General features: G+C 36.9%; 1 protein-coding gene across 1 annotated transcript in view; it reads left to right on the forward strand.

Annotated features, from left to right (window-relative positions):
• CHM (CHM Rab escort protein) overlaps positions 1-23,564 on the forward strand; it is a 218,496-nt gene that overhangs the window by 142,411 nt on the left and 52,521 nt on the right. The window contains exon 9 of the mRNA XM_016213295.2: positions 1,158-1,235. Coding sequence (XP_016068781.2) covers positions 1,158-1,235 — 78 coding nt within the window. The remainder of the gene's footprint in view (positions 1-1,157; positions 1,236-23,564) is intronic.

Raw genomic sequence — 23,564 nt, forward strand, 5'->3', positions numbered from 1 at the left:
AACATCATTGGTGAGGGCATTATTCAGCCTACCACAGCCTTCTTTCTGGACTTTCCATTATCCTTATGTTTTTTAACTCATCCCTTTTAAATATGCTCATAATTTCTGTGTGATAGTTCTACTATCTGAATAAAGTTTTTGGGAGTCAAATCCTGCTGTCTGTTGTGTCTGTTAATTCTCACTCAGGATAAGATATGTTTCTTCATCTGTTTTATAATCTTAGATTATAAACTTGCCATAAGGGGACTCAATCTATGGCAATCTCATGTGGCCTGGGTTGAGGTCATATTGCTCCAGGAAGTTTTAGCAATTACTTCCAACAAGACTCCAGGGGTACTATGACCCAGAGCCACTTTCCATGGTATTTTATTGGGCAAGGTTTCTTGGGCAATTTCAAACCCTCAACCTGTGTGAGGGCAGAGGTATAGTCACCCTCCACCCAGGGCTTTAGAGAAAACAGGTTGTTGTTGTTTTTGTTTTCTCCTTAGATCACCCTTTAACTGAGATGTAGTCCTTTAAGGATCCAGACATTGTGAGAGAATATCTAATATCCTATTACCTGCCTTGTTTGGAACCTAAGACCTCTCCTTTCCCTATGCGGGAATTAAAACCCAAACCCTTATTAAATTAATGAGATAGGCAAACTCCTTAGAGCTTCTACAGCATTATCTCATGTGCTTACTGCTCTAGTTTCAGTTCTCTGTTTAGTTTTTGCCTGCTTTTATGGTAAGCAAAGTCTCTAGGGGTCTCCCAGAGTCTTCCCTGCTTGTTTCTTCCTTAACACTTCTGTGCCATCAATTCTGTTGGGGGATCTCATACATCACCTCTTGAGGCTGTTTGATTTGTAGCCTGTGTATCTTAGGTAGTCAATAGCTGGTTTGCGGGGGGATAGCTCAGCTTTGTTTAGGGATACTTTTGGTTTGTTCACAATTCTAGGCTTCCACAATGTATTATTAGCAGTAGGACTTCTGTTTTGTCAAAATATTACTAATTTTACCTCTGAGATATTCTTAATACCATGATAGAGAAAATAATAAATTATCAAAGTCCTTTTTCTGTATGACAAATTATTAAATGTAAGATATTTAAAAGAAAATAATGTTACTTCAATTTTCAACTTGAGAATCCTAATTCTCATTTTCCTATTCTCTTCCTAGGATGTGTGCTGTATTTGGTGGAATCTATTGTCTTCGCCATTCAGTACATTGCCTTGTTGTGGACAAAGAATCCAGAAAGTAAGAATAATATAAGTTATCTTCCTATGTTTACACCCCAAGCACAGGTGAAAAATGCTAAAGTCGATTTTAAAAAAATGGTTCTTCAAAGATCCTCCTTGGTGTTAATAACATATCAACCTTGATTAAAAGTAATTTGTGTTTAGATCCTCCAGAACAAGGAAAGTGAGTTCAGAATATAGAAACTAAATTAATTTTCCTGCAATATGACTATAGCTCCTGATCATCCAAGCTTGGAAGATAAATCATTTCAGCTGCCAGGGGTGGGTGATGAGTGATTTTAGTTTTCCTTGTGGCCTTACCTCTTCTAATTGATTTTCATCAGATGAAAACAAAGCCCTCTGTTATTGCATTTTTAAAAATGGAACTCACCTAAAGACTCATCAGATTAATCTCTGCTGATAATGCATGTCACTCCAAGAGAAAAAACTTTAATGAGTTTTTAGGTAGATTGCTGTCATAAACTATGCCCTGTTATCTGAGGATAAATTCTTTTACAACCACATCAGGCCTTCAGGCTAGTTTAGGATTGAAATAAGAATGTACCTGCTTTTTTATAAAGCTGAACATCATCTATTTATCTGTGCATTTTTATATTTAAATAACATTTTCTGGGATTTATTATTTAGTTACTAAGATATGCTCTTGTCTGAATTACACTAATAGTTCTCGATGTCTATATTTTATCTTAAAACTTAAATGGGTCAATTGGATCAAATTTTAGGATGTTTAAATTTTCCTTTTTGTTATGTGTCCTTAAGCATGTACTGACCTCTGTCGTTTATATGACTGTTTTTAGGGGTGTATAGAGAAAATGTTCTTCATTCCCATTTGGATGCCTTTTATTTCTTTCTCTTGCTTGATTGCTCTGGCTAGGACTTCCAGAAATATGTTGAATAAGAGTGGTGAGAGTGGACATCCTTATCTTGTTCCTGATCTTAGAGGGAAAGCTTTCAGTTTCTCACCATTGAGTATATTAGCTGAGGATTTGTCATATATGGCCTTTATTATGTTGAGGTTCTTTTCTTTAGTACCCATTTTATTCAGTGTTTTAATCATAAATGGATGTTGTATATTATCAAATGCTTTTTCTGCATCTATTGGTATGGTCACATGATTTTAAAGTATTTTTGTATTATATTTGCTAGTATTTTGTTTAGGAGTTTTGCATCTGTATTCATCAGAGATATTGATCTGTAGTTTTCATTTTGTGTGTGTTATCTTTGCTAGGTTTTGGTATCAGAATTATGTTGTTCTCATAAAATATGTTAGGAAGTACTGCCTCTTCTTCAATATTTTAGAAGAGTTTGAGAATGATAGGTATCAAACCTTCTTTGGATGTTTGGTAGAATTCAGTAGTTGAAGCCATCTAGTCCTCGACTTTTATTTGTTGGGAGGTTTTTGATGACTGTTTCAATTTCCACACTGTTGATCCGTCTACTTAGATTTTCCAGTTCATGATTCAGCATAGGAGGGTTATATATTTCTAGTAACTCATCCATTTCTCCTAGGTTATTGAATTTGGTTGCATATAGTCCTACATAGTATTCGCTTATGACCCTTTGTAGTTTTGTGATGTCTGCAGTAACTTCTCTTTAATTTCTGAACCTCAGGGGGAGAGAGGCAGGAAGAGATTAACAAAAGAATTTACATGCATATATGCATAACCCATGGGCACAGACAATAATGCTGTGAAGTCCTGGAGGGGGTGGGAATGGGGTGGAGGGGGTCATTGGGGGAAAGGGGGGAGCATCTGTAACACTTCCATCAATAAAGATAAATTTAAAATAATAATTTCTGGTTTTGTTTATATGTATCTTTTCTCATTTTTCCTTAGTGAGTCTAGCCATGGTTTGTCAATTTTACTAATCATTTTAAAGACTCAGTTCTTGGTTGTAGTAATTTTTATAGTCTTTTTGTTCTCTATTTCATTCATTTCTGCCCTAAGTTATGTTATTTCCATTATCTCTTTTTAAATTTTTTTGTTTACACTATTACAGATGCCTGTCAATTCCCCCCCTATCCCCCTTGTTCTCTCAGCCCTACCCCACTCCAGCCTTCGCCACACTACTTCTGTGTCTATTGGTTATGCATATATGCTTATAAGTTCTTTGGTTAATCTCTTCCCGTCTCCTTTCCCCTCTGAGATCTTTCAGCCTGTTCCATGCCTCCTGGCCTCTGGACCTATTTTGTTTGTCACTGATTTGGGGCTACTTTTGTTCTTCTTTTTGTAGTTCTTTAAGATGTATATTTAAGTTGTTTACTTGAGATTTTTCTTATGGGTTTTTTTTGTGTGTGTGTGTGTGTTTTTTGTTTTTTTTTTTTTGGTAAGAGTTTATTTGAGCCAAATTGAGGATATATGCATGGGAACAATATCTCAAATACCCTGGAGAATAAGTGTTACAGGGTTTTTTTCTTGATCAACTTTTTTATCTTTTATTTATTTATATTTTTAATCATTTTTATTCAATTTCATTCAATGATCAGCTACCTCCCGCACGCCCCCTGCTGGGAACCGAGCCCACAACTTTTCAATTAGTTGACATACATTATTATATTACCATTGGGTATATATCCCAAAGTGATTAAACATTGTATAACTTAACTGATCACCCTGAAAAATCTAGTACCCATTTAACCCCATACATAGTTATAAGAATATTTTTGATTATATACCCTATGCTGTACTTTACATCCCCCATGACTATTCTGTAATAACCAATTTGTATTTCTTTCTTTTTTAATTGATTTCAGAGAGAGTAGGGGAGAGGAAAAGAGAGATAGAAACATCAATGATGAGAGAGAGTCATTGATTGGCTGCCTCCTGCACACCCCCTGCTGGGGACTGAACCCACAACCTGGGCACGTGCCCTCACCAGGAATCAGACTGTGATTGCCTGGTTCATAGATCGATGTTCAACCACTGAACCATGCCAGCCAGGCCCAATTTGTAGTTCTTAATCCCTTCACCTTTTTTACTCATCCCACAACCCCCCTCCTATCTGGCAACTGTTAAAATGTTCTCTGTATCTCTGAATCTGTTTCTGTTCTGCTTGTTTGTTTATTTTGATTTTTAGATTTAATTGTTGATAGATAGGTATTAATTGCCATTTCATTGTTCATATTGTTTACCTTTTTTTCCTTCTTCTTAAAGAAGACCCTTTAACATTTCATATAGTACTGGTTTGGTGGTAATGAACTCCTTTAGCTTTTTACTGTTTTGGAAGCTCTTTATCTGTCCTTGGATTCTAAATGATAGCCTTGCTGGGTAGAGTAATCTTGGTTATACGTATTTGCTTTTCATCACTTTGAATATTTCTTGCCAGTCCCTCTGGCCTGCAAAGTTTCTGTTGAGAAATCAGCTGACAGTCTTATGGGAGCTCTCTCGTAGGTAACTAACTGCTTTTCTTTTGCCACCTTTAATATTCTCTCTTTGTCTTTAACCTTTTGCATTTTAATTATGCTGTATATTGGTGTCAGCCTCTTTGGGTTCACCTTATTTGTGACTCTCTGCACTTCCTGGGCTTGTATTTGTTTTTCCTTCACCAGGTTAAGGAAGTGTTTTGTCATTATTTTTTTCAAATAAAGTTTTCAATTTCTTGCTCTCTCTCTTCTCCTTCTTACATAGCCATTATGTGAATGTTTGTATGCTTGAAATTGTCCCAGAGACTCCTTACACTGTCCTCATTTATTTTGAAATCTTTTTTCTTTTTTGTGGTTCTGATTGGGTGTTTTTTTGCTTTCTTATATTCCAAATTGCTGATTTGATTCTCCACTTCATCTACTTTGCTGTTGAGTCCCTGTAACTTGTTCTTTTTCAGTTAGTGTATCCTTCATTTCTGACTAGTCCTTTTTTAATGCTGTTGAGGTTCTCACAAAGTTCATTGAGCATCCTTATAACCAGTGTTTTGAACTCTGCCTCTAGTAGATTGCTTGTCTCCATTTTGTTTAGTGCTTTTTCTGGAGTTTTGTTATTTTCTTTCATTTGGGATGTGTTTCTTTGTCTCCTCATTTTGGCATCCTCCCTGTGTTTGTTTGTGTGTATTAGGTAGCACTGCTATGTCTCCCGGGCTTGGCAGAGTGGCCTAATGTCGTAGGTGTTCTGTAGGGTCCAGTGGCACAGCCTCCCTGATCACTCAAGCTGGGCACTCAAAGTTTGCCCCCCATGCGGACTGTATACATTCTCCTCTTGTAATTGAGCCTTGATTGCTGTTGGCACATCAATGGGAGGGATAGGCTTATCAGCTACAAGGGCTGGCTGCAACCACCAACCACCGACCTCCTACCACAGTGGAGGACCAGCTGTGTAGGCGTCCACCCACAGAGGAGGACTTACTTCAGCAGTGTTTTGGTGCCCACTGAGTCCACCCCTTGAGTGTGTCTCCTGTGCAGGTGATTGGGTGGTGCTTCAACATGGTCTGAAGCTGTATACTGTGTGTGCGGGCTCTGGGGCCTCCCAGGATGTGTAGGCCAAGGTTGGCTGATGCCTGTGTTCTGCCCAGGGACAGGGCATGAGCTACAAAATGATCTGTAGATGGCTGCTATTTGTGCTGGGCTTGGCAGTGCCCAGCAGAGGCCAAACTACCAACTAAGGACAGCTGCCATTAGTTCCAGGCCAGGGGCCACTTAGCAAGAGTCATGGGGCTCCCTGAGGCCAGATATTGCTTGTTTGAGAGATTTTAGGAAAGTCTGAAGCATGAGCTAAGACAGGCCATTCCTATTGAAAAGCCACTGGAAACAGCTTGGTTGGACCTGAAAGTTAGGTGGGGCAGGCCTCAGGGGTCACTACAGTAGGGCAAACAGTGAGCCAGGTTGATGGAGTGTCAGATATGGCTCCCACCTGTGGACTCTCTGGGGGAAATGGCTCATCAAAGGAACAATGGCCTCTGTCAGCACTTCTCTCTGGGAGAAAGCTGCTCCCCCTGCAGCTCTAGCCCTGATGCCAGAAAATTCAGTTGCTCTCTATATGTCCCTGGTGCCTTTCTAGCTACTGGCCCAATGCTGGAACTCAGAGAGGAAGTGAGTCCAGAGTAAGTCTGTGTACGGGCCACTTAGGAGGCACTGCCTAGGACTCCAGCAACTTCCATCTCACTCAGCCTCTCAACCCTGCTGTTTTTTACAGCCAGAAGTTATGGGGACTTCTCTTCCTGGAACTGGAACCCTGAGCTGTGGGAGACGCTAATGTGGGGCTAGGACCCCTCCTACTCAAAGGGAACCTCCAAAGCCCAAGATGCCCTTCCTGATTTTTATCCTCAACATGTGGGTGTGGTACCAACCTGTTACCGATCTCTACTCCTCCTACCGGTCTTAATATGGCCGCTGCTTTCATTCCCTAATTGTAGGATTCCATTCAGCCAGATTTCAGGCAGTTCTGAATAACGGTTGTTTTGTAGTTTAGTTGCAATTTTGATCTGGTTGTGGGAGGACAGAAGTTCCACATTTACTTATGACACCCTCTTATTTCTTGAGGTGGGACTGTAATGACATAAACTTCCCTTTTATTACTGCTTTTGCTGGATCCTAAAAGTTTTAATATGTCGTGTTGTCTTTCTCATTGCTTTCTATATCTTTTTTTCAGGGGAGGGGTTATTTTCATTAAAACAGAAGAATGTACTGACTTTGAACTAGTTTACTTGAGTTCTAGTCACAGTTGTGTCCACTGTCCAGCTGGGTACTTTAGCCAAATTACTTGCTTTCTCATTTGCAAAATTAGAGTTTGATTAGGTAGTCTCTAAATATCAGAAATCAGAGTGGAATTCTATGAGGGCAGACCTAATAAACTTAGCCTATTTTAGTGAAATGGGCATTTATCAGAGACATGACTTAAGGAAAAAAAGTAAATAATAGAGATAACAGAATGTCCTTTGACAAACAGCAGGTTAAAGACTTTTAGTGAAGACCTGCTTTGAGCTAAGCACTTTCAGAAGTGGTTTGGGTTCAGCTTGTTTTCTTGGTGGCCCCAGGAAAAGGACTCTGAAACCAAATTTTGCCTGTGGCACCTATCACTCTTAAGGACTGGTCTCTCTAGGAAGTCTTACTATGGATGGACTCTATGACTAATATATACTTTATAAACAGGAGTCTCTGGGTTTAAGTGTCTTTCCACTGGCCCTTGTTTCTAGCTGGACTTAAGTGTGCATCAGCCTAATTGCCTGAGGCTAGGTGGCCTTAGGGCACATGCAGAGTTTTTTGTTTTCTTTTGTTTTTACTGTTCAAAATATTACATATGTTCCTTTTTCTACCCATTGACCCATTCTACCCTGCCCCACGCCCCTCTCCAGTCCCTCACCACACCACTGTTGGTGTCCTTGGGTTATGCATATAAATTCTTTGGCTAATCTCTCACTCTCCACCCACCCGCACCCCTCCTTCACTCTGAGATTCCTCAGCCTGATCCATGCTTGCATGTCATTGAATCTATTCTGTTCATCAGTTTATTAAGTTCTTTACATTCCACATATAAGTGAGATCATGTGATGTTTGTCTTTCTCTGACTGGCTTATTTCGCTTAGCATAATATTCTCCAGGTCCATCCATACTGTCTCAAAGGATACTAGATCCTTCTTCTTTATAGCTGCATAGTATTCCGTGGTGCAGATGTACCATAGCTTTTTATCCACTCATCTACTAATGGAAACATGGGCTGTTTCCAGATCTTAGCTACTGTAAATTGCACTGCTCTGAACATAAGAGTGCACATATTCTTTCTGATTAGTGTTTCGGGATTCTTAGGATATATTCCTACAAGTGGAATCACTGGGTCAAAAGGTAATTCCATTTTTAATTTTTTGAGGAAACTCCATACTGTTTTCCATAGTGGCTGCACCAGTCTGCATTCCCACCAGTAGTGTACCAGGGTTCCCCTTTCTCCAATTCCTTGCCAGCACATGTCATTTGTTGATTTGTTGATGGTAACCATTCTGACATGTGTGAAGTGATACCTCATTGTGGTTTTAATTTGCATTTCTCTGATGATTAGCAACACTGAGCATTTTTTCACATGTATCTTGGCCATGTGTATGTCCTCTTTGGAGAAGTGTCTACTCAGGTCCTTTGCCTACTTTTTAATTGGATTGTCTTCCTCTTGTTGAGTTGTATGAGTACTTTGTACATTTTGGAAGTTAGCCCCTTATCAGATACATCCTTGGAAAATATGTTTTCCAATACTGTGGGTTTCCTTTGTATTTTGTGGCTGATTTCTTTTGCTGTGCAGAAGCTTTTTAGTGTGATGTAGTCCCATTTGTTTATTTTTTATTTAGTTTCTCTTGCCCTAGGAGATGTATCAGTGAAATTCCACTAGGTGAGATGTCTGTGACTTTGCTGCCTATGTTTTCTTCCAGAATTTTTATGATTTCATGTCTTACATTTAAGTCTTTTATCCTTTTTTAGTTCATTTCTGTGTATGGTAACTTGGTGGTCTAATTTCATTTTTTTTGTATGTATTTGTCCAGTTTTCCCAGCACTATTTATTGAAGAGACTGTCTTTACTCCATTGTATGCTCTTGCCTCCTTTTTCAAATATTAACTAACCATAATTGTGTGGGTCTATTTCTAGGGTCTCTATTCTGTTCCATTGATATGTATGTCTGTTTTTGTACCAATACCAGGCTGTTTTGATTACAATGACTTTGTAGTACAGTTTGATATCCAGTAAAGTAATCCCTACAACTCTGTTCTTTCTCAAGATGGCTGCTGCTATCCTGGGTATTTTGTTTTTACCTGTAAATTTTTGGAATATTTGTTCTAGCTCTGTGAAATATGCTGTTGGTATTTTAATAAGAATTGAATTGAATCTATAAATTGCTTTGAGTAGTATGGACATTTTAATGATATTAATTCTTCCAGTCCATGAACATGGTATATTCGTCCACTTGTTAATATCTCCCTCTATTTCTTTTTTCAGTGTCCTGTAGTTTTCTGAGTACAGGTCTTTTACATCCTTGGTTAAGTTTATTCGAAGGTATCTTATTTTTTTTAGTTGCAATGGTAAATGGTATTTTTCTTTTTAGTTTCTCTTTCTGAGAGTTCATTGTTGGTGTATAAAAATGCCATTGATTTCCAGATGTTAATTTTGTATCCAGCTACATTGCCAAATTCATTTATCAATCTAGTAGTACATTGATGGAGTATTTAGGGCTTTCTGTGTACAATATCATGTCATCTGCAAATAATGACAGTTTTACTTCTTCCTTTCAAATTTGGATACTTTTTAAGTTTTCTTCCTGTCTGATGGCTGTGTCAAGGACTTCCAATACTATGTTGAATAAGAGTAATGAAAGCGGACATCCTTGTCTTGTTCCTATTTTTCAGGGAAATGTTATAGTTTTTTTACCACTGAGTATGATGTTGGCTTTAGGTTTGTCATATATGGCCTTTATTATGTTGAGGTATGATGCCTCTATTCCCACTTGGCTGACCGTTTTTATCAGAATTGGGTGCTGGATATTGTCAAATGCTTTTTCTGCATCTATTGATAGGATCATATGACTTTTGTCCTTATTTTGTTTAAGTGATGTTATCAACATTTATTGATTTGTAGATATTATACCAGCCTTCCATCCCTCGAATAAATCGCACTTGGTCATGGTGTATGATCCTTTTAATGTATTGCTGGATCCGGTTGGCTAGTATTTTGTTGAGGTTTTTAGCATCTATGTTCATCAGGAATATTGGCTTGTAATTTTCTTTCTTTGAAGTGTCTTTATCTGGCTTTGTGATTAGGATGATGCTGGTCTCATAAAAAGAGCTTGGGAATTTTTCCTTCTCTTGAATTTTCTGTAATAGTTTTAGGAGAAGAGATTTTTAATTGTTTTTTGAATGTTTGGTAAAACTCGCCTGTAAATCCATCTGCTCCAGGACTTTTGTTTGTTGGGAGTTTTTTGATTATTGCTTCAGTTTCATTAATTGTTGTTGGCCCGTTCATATTTTCTGCCTCTTCTGGATTCAGCTTTGGAAGATTGTATGCTTCTAGGAATTTCATCCATGTTGTCCAGTTTGATGGCATGTAGTTGCTCGTAGTATTTTCTTACGATCATTTTTATTTCTGTTGGGTCAGTTTTTATGTCACCTCTTTCATTTCTAAATTTATTTATTTGGGTCCTCTCTCATTTTTTCTTGGTGAGTCTGGCTAAAGGTTCATTAATCTTATTTATCTTTTCAAAGAACCAGCTCTTGGTTTCATTGAGTTTTTTTATGTATATTTTTATTCTCTATGTCATTAATTTTCTGCTCTGATCTTTATTATTTCCTTTCTTTTACTTCCTCAGAGCTTTTCTTGCTGTCTCTTTCTAATTCTTTTAGTTGTTGTGTTAGATAGTTTAGTAGTGCTTTTTCTTTTTTCTTGAGGTATACCTGTGGTGCTATGAACTTTCCTCTCAGGACTGCCCTCACGTGTCCCATAGATTTTGGGTTATTGTCTGTTCATTTTTTTTTTTTTTCCAGGAAGCATTTGATTTTTTCCATGATCTCATTGGTAACTCATTCATTGTTTATTTAGCCTTTACGTGTTTGAATATTTTTGACTTTTTTTATATTGGTTGATTTCTAGTTTCATGACATTGTGATCTGAAAAGATGACTGATATGATTTCAGTCTTCTCAAATTTTTAGAGACTTGCCTTGTGCTCTTACATGTGGTCTATTTTGAGAATGTTCCATATTCACTTGAGAAGAATGTGTATTCTGCTGCTTTGAGGTGAAATGTTCTGTTAATGTCCATTAAATCCATTTGAAATACAACAAAGTCTGTGTTTCGTTGTTGATTTTTTTTCTTAATGATCTGTCCAATGATAATAGTGATGTATTAAAATCCCCTACTATAATTGTGTTCCTGTTGATGTTTCCCTTAAAGTCCCTAAGATATTTTTTTGTATATTAGATGCTACTGTATTGGGTACATATATAATTATAAGGATTATTTCCTCCTGTTGGATTGATCCCTTTAGTATTATGTAGTGACCATCTTTGTCCCTTTTTATGGTCTTTATTTTGATGTGTATTTTGTGAGAAATAAGAACTGCTACTCCAGCTTTCTTTTCCTTTCCATTTGCATGGAATTTTTCACTCTATCCCTTCACTTTTAGTCTGTGTGAGTCTTTTGCTCTCAGGTGGGTCTCTTGTAGATAGCATATATTTGGGTCCTGTTTTCTTGTCCATTCAGCTACCCTATGTCTTTTGATTTGAGTATTTAGTCTGTTTACATTTAAGGTTATTATTGATACATACTTATTTAATGCCATTTTCCCCCTTTATGCTCATATGCATTTCTCTCACTATTTCTTCTTTTTCTTAGAGTAGTCCTTTTAGCATTTCTTGCAATGCTGGTTTGGTGGTACTGAACTCCTTTAGCCTTCTTTTGTCTGGGAAGCTCTTTATTTCACCTTCAATTTAAAATGATAGCCTTGCTGAATAAAGCAGTCTTGGTTGCATGTTCTGGCTTTTCATTACTTTGAGAACTTCATGCCACTCCCTTCTGGCCTGAAGTGTTTCTCTTGAGAAATCTGCTATTAGCCTTATGGGGGTTCCCTTGTAGGTCACTGCTTGTCTCTCTGTTGCAGCCCTTAATATTCTTTGTCCTTGACATTTGCCATTTTCATTGTGATGTGTCTTGGAGTGGGTCTCTTTGAGTCCCTCTTGTTTGGAACCTTCTGTGCTTCCTGAACTTTTGTGGCTTTCTCCCTGCCAGCGTAGGGAAGTTTTCTGTCATTATTTCCTCCTCCAAGTTCTCTGTCCCTTGCTCTCTTTCCTCCCCCTCTGTCACCCCTGTGATGCAAATGTTGTTTTGTTTTATGTTGTCCCAAATCTCCTTTATACTGTCCTCATGCTTTTTAAGTGTTTTTTTCTTTTTGCAGCTCTGATTGTTTTTTTTCTACCTTATCTTCTATGTCACTTATTCTATACTCTGCTTCATTGAGCCTGCTTTTAATTCCTTCCAGTTTATTCTTAATTCAGATAGAGCATTCTTCATTTCTGCCAGATTCTATTTATGATATTTAGCTCTTTTTTCCTGTTTTCACTAAGTTACCTGACCTTTCCATTAAGTGTCTTGTTCTCATTATTTTCTTTGAGCATCTTTGTAACTATTACTCTAAACTCTATATCTGATAATTTGCTTAACTCTATCTCATTGAGGGCTTTTTTTTGGTGATATTTCCTTGTCTTTAGTTTTGGGGGTTCTTTGTCTCCCCATTTTGGTGGTTCTTAATGTTTATATCTGTATATTAGGTATATTTGCTGCTTCCCAGTCCTGTGGGATGGGATTTTGTGTTGTATGTCCAGTGGAGCCCAGAGGTGTGTTTTCCTTGTATTTCTGAGCTATTTACTCTGGGTGTGTCCCTTTTGTGGTGTTCGTTTTGTCAATTCTTTGGGTCTCTCCTGTTATGATTGGGTCTAGATTGTTGTTTGCCCTTTCCTGGGAGGACTCTCCACTCAGGTTGGCTAATTGTGTGTCTCAGCCCCAATCATGCTGTGTGAGCTGTAGTATTGGTGCTGGCTATGCAAGACAGTACACAACCTTACTGCCAGGAAGGAAGCAATATCTTTCAAGATATCCTGACAGTCACCATCAAAACGTCCCAAATGAAAATAGACTTGGGAGAATGATGTGAAAACACATATATTAAAGCAAAAAAGAAAGAAAGAAAATAAAGAGAGAAAGGAAGTAGAGAGAGGGAGAGAAGGATATTATTGCTCATAGTAAGGGAAAAAATTATAGACTAAAATAATATAAAAAATAGAAGAGCTACTGGGAGATCATAGGGGCAGAGAAAAGATTCTGAAAGAGGGGCGAGCAAAAATTTATGGGTAGAGCATAGGAATAGGACAGCAGTTAAAAATGAAAAAACAAAATTACAATAAAGGGAAAAAACAGAAGCTAGCAATCAAACAAAAAAACAGGAAAACAGGAAGCAGAAAAAGGAAAGAAAGAGAAAAAAAAAGTTATGTCAATGGAATGACAGTAGAAAGAGAGAAAAAGTAAGGGCAGGGAGGGAGTCCAATAAGAGATATGGGGGAAACGATAGAAAAAAAGCAGTAAACTTATTGGTTATGATGATAATGTTCCAGCAGTTGAGCAGGGAATATCAAAGAAATCTTGATAATAGAACAAAAGACAAAGCAAAAAAGAAAAACAAAAACCAACAAGCAAAGCAAAATAAATTAAAAAATAATAATAATTCAAAAATTTAAAAAATTTAAAAATTTAAAAAGAATATGTTTTTCTTTTTTCTCTTATGTTGTCAGACACAGACAACATAAGCTGCCCAGATGAAACTCACATGGACCCGAAAAAGACCCCCAAATAGCCACGACAATCTTGAGAAAGAAGAACAAAGTTGGAGGGATCACAATACCCGATATCAAAAGTTATACGAAAAAGCCACTGTAATCAGAACGCATGGTACTGGCACAAGAACAGATATAGATCAGTAGAACAGAATAGAGAACCCAGAAATTGAACCAAACCTTTATGCTCAATTAATATTTGACAGAGGAGGCAAGAGCATACACTGGAGTAAATAGTTTCCTCAACAAATGGTGTTGGGAAAATTGGACAGGTACATGCAAAAAAATGAAACTAGACCACCAACTCACACCATACACAAGAATAAACTCAAAATGGATAAAATACTTAAATGTAAGTCATGAAACCATCTCAAACATCTCTTGTGGTAATATGTTTGCTGATACATCTCCTAGGGCAAGAGAAACAAAGGAGGAAATAAACAAGTGGGACTACATCTAAATAAAAAGCTTCTGCACAGCATAAGAAACCATCAACAAAATGAAAGGGAAGCCCACTGTATGGGAGAACATTGCCAATGGTACATGTGATAAAGTGTTAATTTCCAAAATATATAAGGAACTCATACAACTTAACAAAAAAAGACAATCCAATTAAAAAATGGGCAAAGGGCCTAAATAGACACTTCTCCAAAATGGAAATACAGGTCGCCAAGAGACATATGAAAAAATGCTCAAAGTCACTAATCATCAGAGATGCAAATTAAAACAATAAGGAGATATCACCTCACACCTGTCAGAATGGTACTATGAGAAAATCATCAAAAGACAAGTGCTCACGCAGATGTGGGGAAAGCGAACTGTAGTACAGTACACTGCTGGTGAGAATGCAGAATGGTGCAGCCACTATGGAAAACAGTGTGGAGTTTCCTCAAAAAATTAAATATGAAATTGCCATTTGACCCAGTGATCCTACTTCTAGGAATATATCCTACAAAATCCAAAACACCAATTAGAACGAATTTACACACCCCTTTGTTCATAGCATTGCAATTTGCAATAGGTAATATCTGGAAACAACCCAAGTTCCCCTCAGTATATGAGTGGATTAAAAAAGCTGTCATACATTTACACTATGGAATATCATGCAGCTGTAAGAAAGTAGGATCTCTTACTTTTTGGGACTGCATGGATGGACCTGGAGAAGATTATTCTAAATGAAATAAGCCAGTCAGAGAAAGGCAAGTGCCACATGGTCTCACCTCATATGTGGGATATAATGAACAAAATAAACTGACATACAAAATAGATACAGAGATATAGAACCATGGAGCAGTCAGACTAATTTCAGATGAAAGGTGGGGTATGAGGAATGGTTGGGGGGGATTAATCAAAGAACTTAGATGCATATATGCATGATCCATGGACAAAAACAACAGTGTGGAGAAGATCTGTGAGGCAGGGATGCTTGTTGGAGGGGATCAGTGGGGGGGAAAAGGAGACATCTGTAATACAACAATTATAATAAAAAATTAAAAATAATAAATTTAGGTGTGTAAAAACTAATTTTAAAATTTAGATTGCAATCTGTGTATCATCTGCATTGGTCATTAAAATATAATCAGTCACCTTTTTTTCTTTTTAAATTCTTAGATTCTTGACATTAGCGCCCTGTGGACTCCATTCTTCTACTTTATATAACATCAAATAAAACTTAAAGTTTTATTTCCTAAAAAAAAAGAAACTACAATGAGATACCTCTTCACACCTGTTAGAATGGCTATTATCAGCAACACAAGTAATAACAAGTGTTGGAGAGATTGTCAAGAAAAAGTACCCCTCATTGACTGCTGGTGATAAAGTCCAGTGGTTCCTCAAAAAATTAAGAATAGAATTAACATATGACCAAGCAACCCTCCTTCTGGTTATGTACCTGAAGAATTTGAAAACATTTATTTGCAAAGACATATGCACCCCTTTGTTCATTTCAGCATTATTCATGGTAGCCTAGACATGGAAACAACTCAAGTATCCTTCAGTAGATGATTGGATAAATAAGATGTGGTACATGTACACAATGGAATACTACTCAGCCATAAGAAAATATGAAATTCTGTTATTTGCAAAAGCATGGATGGACCCGGAGAATGTCATGCTAAGTGAAATAAGTCAGTCAGAAATAGTTAAGAACTATATGATTTCACTCATATGAATAAAACTGAAGGTATCAAATGAATAAACAAGAAAACAAAAACTCATAGACACAGACAACTGTATGGTGGTTACCAGAGGGGTGCGGGAGTAGGTGGGGTAGTAAAGGGTAAAGGGGGCCAAATGTATGGTGACAGAACATGATTTGCCTTTGGGCAGTGGGCACTCAATGCAATATGAAATCATGTATCATAGAATTGTATACTTGAAGCCTATATCATCTTATTCACCAATGTCACCCCAACAAATTTTATAAAAAGAAAGACAAAAAAGGGATTTTTCATTCAGAAAGTACCTTAATATCTTGAACTGGGAAGCTTAAACATCTAAGTTTTAAGCTGTTTCTTTCATGTTACAATAATTGTCTATAGTCTAAATGGCATAAAATGTTTATTATCTTCGTATAAACTAGTTCTAGTGCGATAATTAGTATTTTAAGATATAGTGGAGAAAAAAGTCAACCCTAGAACATGTAATATTTAGACAGTGAAGTTGCTTTAGGAAAATAATTTCCCAGTGTGACATAAAAGAGACACATGATCTAAAGGCTTTTAAACTACTTTTAGCACTTTAACAGAAAGATAGTACGTAAATGAAACATGAAAAATCTGTCCCTGAAGGCCCAGGATACTCACATATTGGCTCACAAAGAACTCTCTGGAGATTCACGAAGGAATAGTTGTCTTTATGGCTTTTAAAGCCATTTTTCCTTATGTTTTTATTTTGAATCATGAATATGTTCCCATGACGGAAAGTGAGATAATGAGTTGCTTGTTTGGTGTTTATTTTCTTAGATCCTTATACCTTTTTGGTGCCCCATTCCAGTCCCGCATGTTACTCTTAGTGATGTGATTTTGCATGGCTCTTGTTTGTCTAAAAAAATAGATGTGTTAATACAGTAATAGCACTTGTTGAACAAAGGCTACATTACCTTAACTTTGACTTTGTTTTTATTACAAACTGTGAACATTGAAACTCCTCTTTATGATCTGCTGCAGATTTCACTTGCGACAGATGAATGAGAGCTAAGGATCTAAACACCAAAGTTAGGTAGTTTTCAAATTTTAATGTGTTTAAGGATCACCAGATAAACTTGTAAAAAAATGCAGATTTTTGAACCTCACCCTTGGGGAGTGAAATTGGATAATGTGCTTAGAGTACAGCCAGGGAATTTGCTGTTTAAAGTATAGGCCAAGTGAATCTAATGGAGGAGATCTTTACATGACACTGAGAACACTGATCTGTAAGGTAGAGTTCAGGATTGAGCCTATGGTACTTTGTTTCATGATGGACTGGGCTCTCTGGATCTTAATTCATTCTAAACCCTCATCAAGATGAACCTTCCTGATCTTCTGGCATTAAATATGAATTTTAAATAGCAGACAGATTGATACTGACTTAACATTTCTTCTGTATCTTCATAGAAAGATCTAGAACTTAACAGTTGTCTAACAGCTCTTAAAGCATGCATGGTCAGGTAGCCCTTGAATGAGAGAAGACCTGAAACTTCATAACTGCCATGAATGACAGTGGACAAGTCACTTTTATCTGGGTCAGTTTTTTATTTGTAAAATGAGTTAGATGGACTCTGCAGTAATCTCCAATTCTCCTCCAGATAAGACATGCTTTCACTGAGTTAACTGAAAGTACCTAGAAAGCACTTAGTTTTTACTCAACATGTAGAAATAAATGATCTTTTTTTAGACTGCATTTATTTTATTTTATTACCTTTATTGTTGAAAGTATTACAGATGTCCCCTTTTTTTCCCATTAACTCCTTCTGCCCCACACCCACCCCTCCCCCCCAGGCCTTCACCACACTATTGTCTGTGTCCATGGGTTATGCATATATGCATATATATTCTTTGGTTAATCTCTCCCCCTCCACCAACCCACCCCCTCCTTCCCTCTGAGATTCATCAGTCTGTTCCATGCTTCTGTGTTACTGAATCTATTTTGTTCATCAGTTTATTATGTTCTTCAGACTCCACATATAATGAAACTGCCTTTTGACTCAGTGATCCACTTCTAGGAATATATCCTAAGAATCCTGAAACACTAATCAGAAAGAATATATGCACCTATGTTGATATCAGCACAATTTACAATAAGATCTGGAAACAGCCCAAGTGCCCATCAGTAGATGAGTAGATAAAAAGAAATAAATTATCTTAAAGTGTTTTATATGCCCAGAAGTAGGCCTTACTTGCATCTTCAGTCCCAGGGAGAAAAAACATTTAACAATTAGTATGTGCCTACTTTTATGGGTATAAATGAAATAACAAAAGGCCTGTGTATGCTATTTATTATATCATTATTTTACTAGAACTCCAGTTTTCTAATGAATATATTTTTCTTGTTCATCTTGGTTGTTTAAGATACAGCCATTTTGGATTCTAGGTATGATTCTCCTATTGGAAAATTTATTCCAAGCCATAACACTTATTTCCTTAATAGTAGAACAGTTTTTGAAATTTGACCTGCATTCATAATATTCATGATGTCTACAATATTCTCACCATAATGAATTGTTTAAGTGGTCTTTGTAAGTTTTATTTGAGAGACAACAAATACTTGAAAAGTGTAAATTCACACCATCAATAATAATTACCAAATTTAAAATAATGTTTTGCTTCTTTTTAAAAAATTCATTGTATCAAGTCAAATAGTCTCCATAAATATCTAAAACTAGCATTGATTGAAGTTGGCTCAGGCTAATATGTCTTTCCCAAACACTACTTTGTTGTTACAAATCAAATATTTGAGAGAGCACCAGTAATAAGAGGTATTTTGTAAGGACTTAATATAAAATGAGGGATAATTTTTTGAGGGAATAGCCTTGAACACATATTTGGGCATATGTGGCATATATTTCTTTTTTAAGGAATCAGGTTGACTCAAGCGATTGTTTAAATATAATTAGAATATTAGTCAAGGAATCTGCAAAGATTTGCATTTGGTCTTAGATTGTCTTTCTTTCCCTGTTTTTCTGTGTGGAGCGCTTGACCTCTGTCCCCTTTGGTGTAATTAAGAGCTACTCATGCCTCAGGTCTAAGGTCTAAGTTTTTTTTCCTGATCCCGAGAACTAGATCAGAACCCTTTGTCAGCCCCTGAGTCAGGTCCCCTCGTATGATTGTTTTTAAGTTTCCTGTAAGAAAAGGCAGGATCTCACAACCATATCTCCAGAACCAGGGCAGGTTCCTATCACCTATTATGCTCAATAACTATGTGTGAAGTGAATGAATGAATGAATGAATGAATGAATGAATGGTAAAAACTGATACCTTTTTTGAGCTTTTCTTTCACCTTCCATTGAAGAAAGCTGATAGAAGCATAAGCGATCATAGCATTGAGTTTAATTTGGTGATTACACATCGAAGTATTGTATAAACTTGGAGAGAAAAAATATGGAATATGTAACCAAATGAATACTTATTTTCAGCTAGAACTTATTTTTCATTTTTGTTTAATTTGGTTTTCCTGAGATCTACATTGACTGTGCATTCTTTGCTATATTATCCATTGGCTCTGCTTTCTTAATTTTCAGAGGACATAGGTATCAGTAGTTCTTTTCTATACCCTCTTTTTAAATTCTAATACTGAACCCCTCTGTTAACTATTTTTGGAAATACTGAATGTTCTTGTTGAACCCCTTTCTTTTCCTTTGCAGTTGTGCTGACCATGTAAAACTCCTGTAAATTAGATTTGGCCATTTAGCAATACAGTATTTGATATTAGGGTCGGGTGTGGATAACCTTGGACCAGATATGTCTGTAATCTTAATTACTTGGCTAGTGTTCCTTGTGTACTTTAGCTGTCTTGATTTCCTCACTTACTTGATTTCCTCCTATGTCTATTTCTTGGAGACATCTTTTTTTGATGTCAGGAATGACTATACCTTTCCTATATATTTGTAAGTTAGTAGTGAATAGTGTGTTAGACCAAGCATGAGGTGATTGATTCTTAATACCATTTCTCATTGTAGGAAAGTCAGTGAATTCCTGATTTTAGTGTGTCTCATTTGCAAAAGGATAATCATATTCTAAATATTTAACTTTTGCCAACCCCTATGCTAGTTGCTGTGGGGATAAAGAGATGAGTAAAACATGGGCCCTGCCCTTGTGTACAAAGAGACCACAGTAAAAAGTGCAGGCTCTAAAGTCAGATAGACCTTGATCTATATCCTGACTTTCCCACTTACTACCTGAGTGAGTTTTAACAAGTTGTTTAACCTCTCTGTGCTCTAGTTTCTTAATCTGTAAAGTGAGGCATGACAGTACCAACCTCACTGGCTTATTTTGAATATTAAGTGAATAGATAAAGCATGTAGAGCCCTTTGTAAACATAGCAAGAACTCAGTACATGTTAACTAGTAGCAATGGTTAATGTAATTGGATACTGAAGATCCTTCTGTGCTATACTAAGGAGTTTGGACTGTAATCAGTGGCAGTTTTAAGTGGATAAATGACAATATTAGATTTGTTACTTTTAAGTTAGTAACTCTGGCAGTGATTTGGAAGAAACACTGATAGAAAGAGGTTCTTTACCTCCTAAATTAGAGAGACTGTATCTTTATTTCTGCCTCTGCACTGTTCCCGTGCATGGAATAATTCCATCATCATCATCCATCCACCCATTCAGCCATCCATGCAACAATTATTAGTTATTTTCTGTGTGCTAGGCACTGGGGACACAGCAGAGAACAAGACAGTTATGGTCTTTGTTCTCATGGACTTTAGAATCTACTAGAGATCATTAAAGAACAAATAAATTAAGGAGATAATTACACAATGAGATCTGTTCAACATGCAGATCTGGCTCTGTCCCTGTGTAAAAAGTGTCGGTGGCTTTATAGTACTTCAGAATACAGTCTAAGACCATTTAACATGACACGTGAAGCTTGGGGAACTGGCCTTTACCTGCCTCTCTAAGCTCATCTCTCTTCTCCCCCCAACCCCCACTTCCATTTTATTGTCAATCAACAGGGGACTGCTTGTGGTCTACTGTACTTCTCTTTCTTGCCTTTGTACCCCTGCACATGCTGCCTTTCTACATGTAGTGTTCTTCTCCTTATTTGCTTGCTTAACTGGTTTTCCTACTTCAAAAGCAGCTACCCTGAGTTGGGTACCCCACCTTGGTAATCTCTGGATGCCCTGTCCTTATCTCGTATCACTGGACTTGGGCATTGTCTTATAATTGCTTGTGTCTGAATCTTCATTGTATTGGGAGTTCCTTTAGGACAAGATATATTTAGTTTCACCTCGTAGAACAGTAGTTGGCACATGGTTGTCATGGCATACATTTATATCGAGCAAATGAGCTACCAACTTGCTAGTTGTCCATTGTCTTATTAGACTTCACAAGAGTCTAAGTAAGTGTCAATAGAGATGGAGAAAAGTTGTGAGTTTGAAGAAATATTTATAAGATGGAATGAAAATTGAGTAGCAGATTAGATGTAGAAACAGAGATTTTGAGCGAAACTCTCTTAAGTGCTGGTCATGTCATTACCCGAGATAGGGAATTTCAAGGGGGTAAGCAAATGAGGAGCCATGATGAACTCAGTTTGGGGCATGCTAGGTTTAAAAAGCATTTGGAGTCTCTCCAGAAAAAATAGATTATAAACAGGTTAAAATATGGATACAGAACTTTGGCTTGGTCAGAGCAGATTAATGGTGTTTGAAACTATTGGAGTGGATTTTTACCTGAGAGAAATGAATGATAAGTGTTTGGAATGGTGTCATTGAAGAGGTGGCATGTGGACTAATGTGTTTGAGAAATCATGGAAGGGCATAGTTAGTAGGGAGAATTATTTTGTTTCCTTCAGTGATTTGGAATCTTCTAATTTCCTTAATGTTTTTAAAAATTATTTCCTATGTGATTTCTGCACTCCTTACCATACAATTAGTTGGGATATTAATTCTGAAGATAATAGCAATCAGATGCCTGTTTTAATGTTATTTTTCTCTTCTGGGCCAAATTCCAGATAAAGAGTTTTCATCTTGCTGAGTGTTTTCTTCCTTATTGTTATTTTGCTATTTATACTCTTGTGTCATTGCACTAAGAACTGAGTAAGTATTGTGATTTGTTGATTTAGAAAGCTCAGCTCTAGAAATGTTCTGTCTGGCTTCAGTGATTCTTATGGTCAGCTTTGTCATTGTATCCCTGTAACTGGGAACTCCTATCATGTTCCTCTTCAATTTACTATTTATGAGGCTCAGCAAGGCCCTCCACTAAATCCAAAATGCTGTTAATCTTTAATGGCTTCCTCAGGTTCATGCAGAAAGGGTTGGCAGAAGGGTCTTTTAATGTCCCTGGCAGCACTGTTTCATTTGGCTGTTTTCCATTACCTGAATGTCACCTAATTTTTTATATTAATCTTATAATACAAACTCAAAGTCTAGGTCCCAAGTCAATATTCCTTTCTTCATTGTTCTCCCAATTAGGCCAAATATATGACAGTAAGTCAAGTGTCTGAGGGGAAAACAAATCTTATCACTTACTTAAGCGCATCTTGCTTTGAATTGTTTGGGCCTAGAGCCTTAGTACTTCAGAAGGAGACTATCAGGCGAGTTATGCTATTATCATCTACGAGACTGACAGAGCATATGTGACCATAACGTCAGTTACTGCAGAAATCAATATATTTCTTTCCGTAGCAGTAGCTCTTGACTTTTCTCCACCTAGCACAGCATAGATACAATCGTAGCAGTGGTACGCCTGATGGTGATTCTTCCCTGGGATTTGGGAGCTTATCAGAATCTCCAGGGGTACTTGTAATTTGAAAAAGTCCCCCAGGTGTGATTCTGATTTGCTTCCTTCTCCTCCTCCTCTGAGAATCACTGTTTCATCCAGAAGCTTCAACGTAAAGAGGCACATTTGTTGGTATATTGTCCTTGCATTGTTGAACTCCCTAATCCCCATGCCCCCATACTTCCATTTTGAGTGTTCCCAGTAGTTCCTTCTAATACCATAACTTCTGAAACCAATGTCTACCTGTCACCAAAGGTGTGGCAGCCCCATTAGAGTTTGGACTCCTACAAAGCAAGTTCTCCATAGCTTATGGGCAAGTTTAATTGTGTGGTTTATTTAAATGGGAGCTTTTTGAAAAGACTAAGACTGGAGTCCAAGATTTATACTAACACCACTCCCTGCCAATGTTAGTCCAACACTTTATGATGAAATATTTCAAATCTGCACCACAGTTGAAAGCATTTCAGGGTGAGCACCTGTATATCCACCGCCTAGATCCTACCATTAACATTTTAACATACTTACTTAATCATATATCTACTCAAAAGTTTATCCTTCAATTCACCTTTTCACTTTTTTTTTTTTTTACAAACTCTTGTTTTTTACATTTCCTAGTAAAGTCCAGAAATAAGTACAGTTCCTTCTAAACACCTCAGCATGCAGATCATTAACTAGAATTTAATATTTACTTACAGCTTTTTCTTTTGATGGAAAATACAGTGCAATGCCCAAATCTAAGTGCTCATTAGCTGACTTTTGACAGGTGATATATCTATATAGCCCAAATCCCTATCAAGATATAGAAGATTTTAACACCCTCTTTTTTCTGCCCAGATTATTCCCTCTTGACTTTATATAGTCTCTGAATTAAAAGTAAGAAAAAAGCTTGTCAGTGTTTTCAGGACAAATAGGGATCAGTGTTTAATGATGGATCAGGAGATTTCTTCATTGCCTAAAGTACCTTGTGTATCAAATTGTATATGAATGTGTTAAAACAGGAGTCTGAGTGAGTAACGTTCCTTTTTACTTTTTAAGTAATTATTTTGAAAAGTATGGTATTCAGGTATAAATTCCTTATATCTATTTAGTTAAGTATTTTATAAGGTAAGAGCTCTAGTTCAATGAAATG

This window comes from Miniopterus natalensis, chromosome X (genome assembly GCF_054644295.1).
Source record: "Miniopterus natalensis isolate mMinNat1 chromosome X, mMinNat1.hap1, whole genome shotgun sequence".
Taxonomy (NCBI): Eukaryota; Metazoa; Chordata; class Mammalia; order Chiroptera; family Miniopteridae; genus Miniopterus; species Miniopterus natalensis.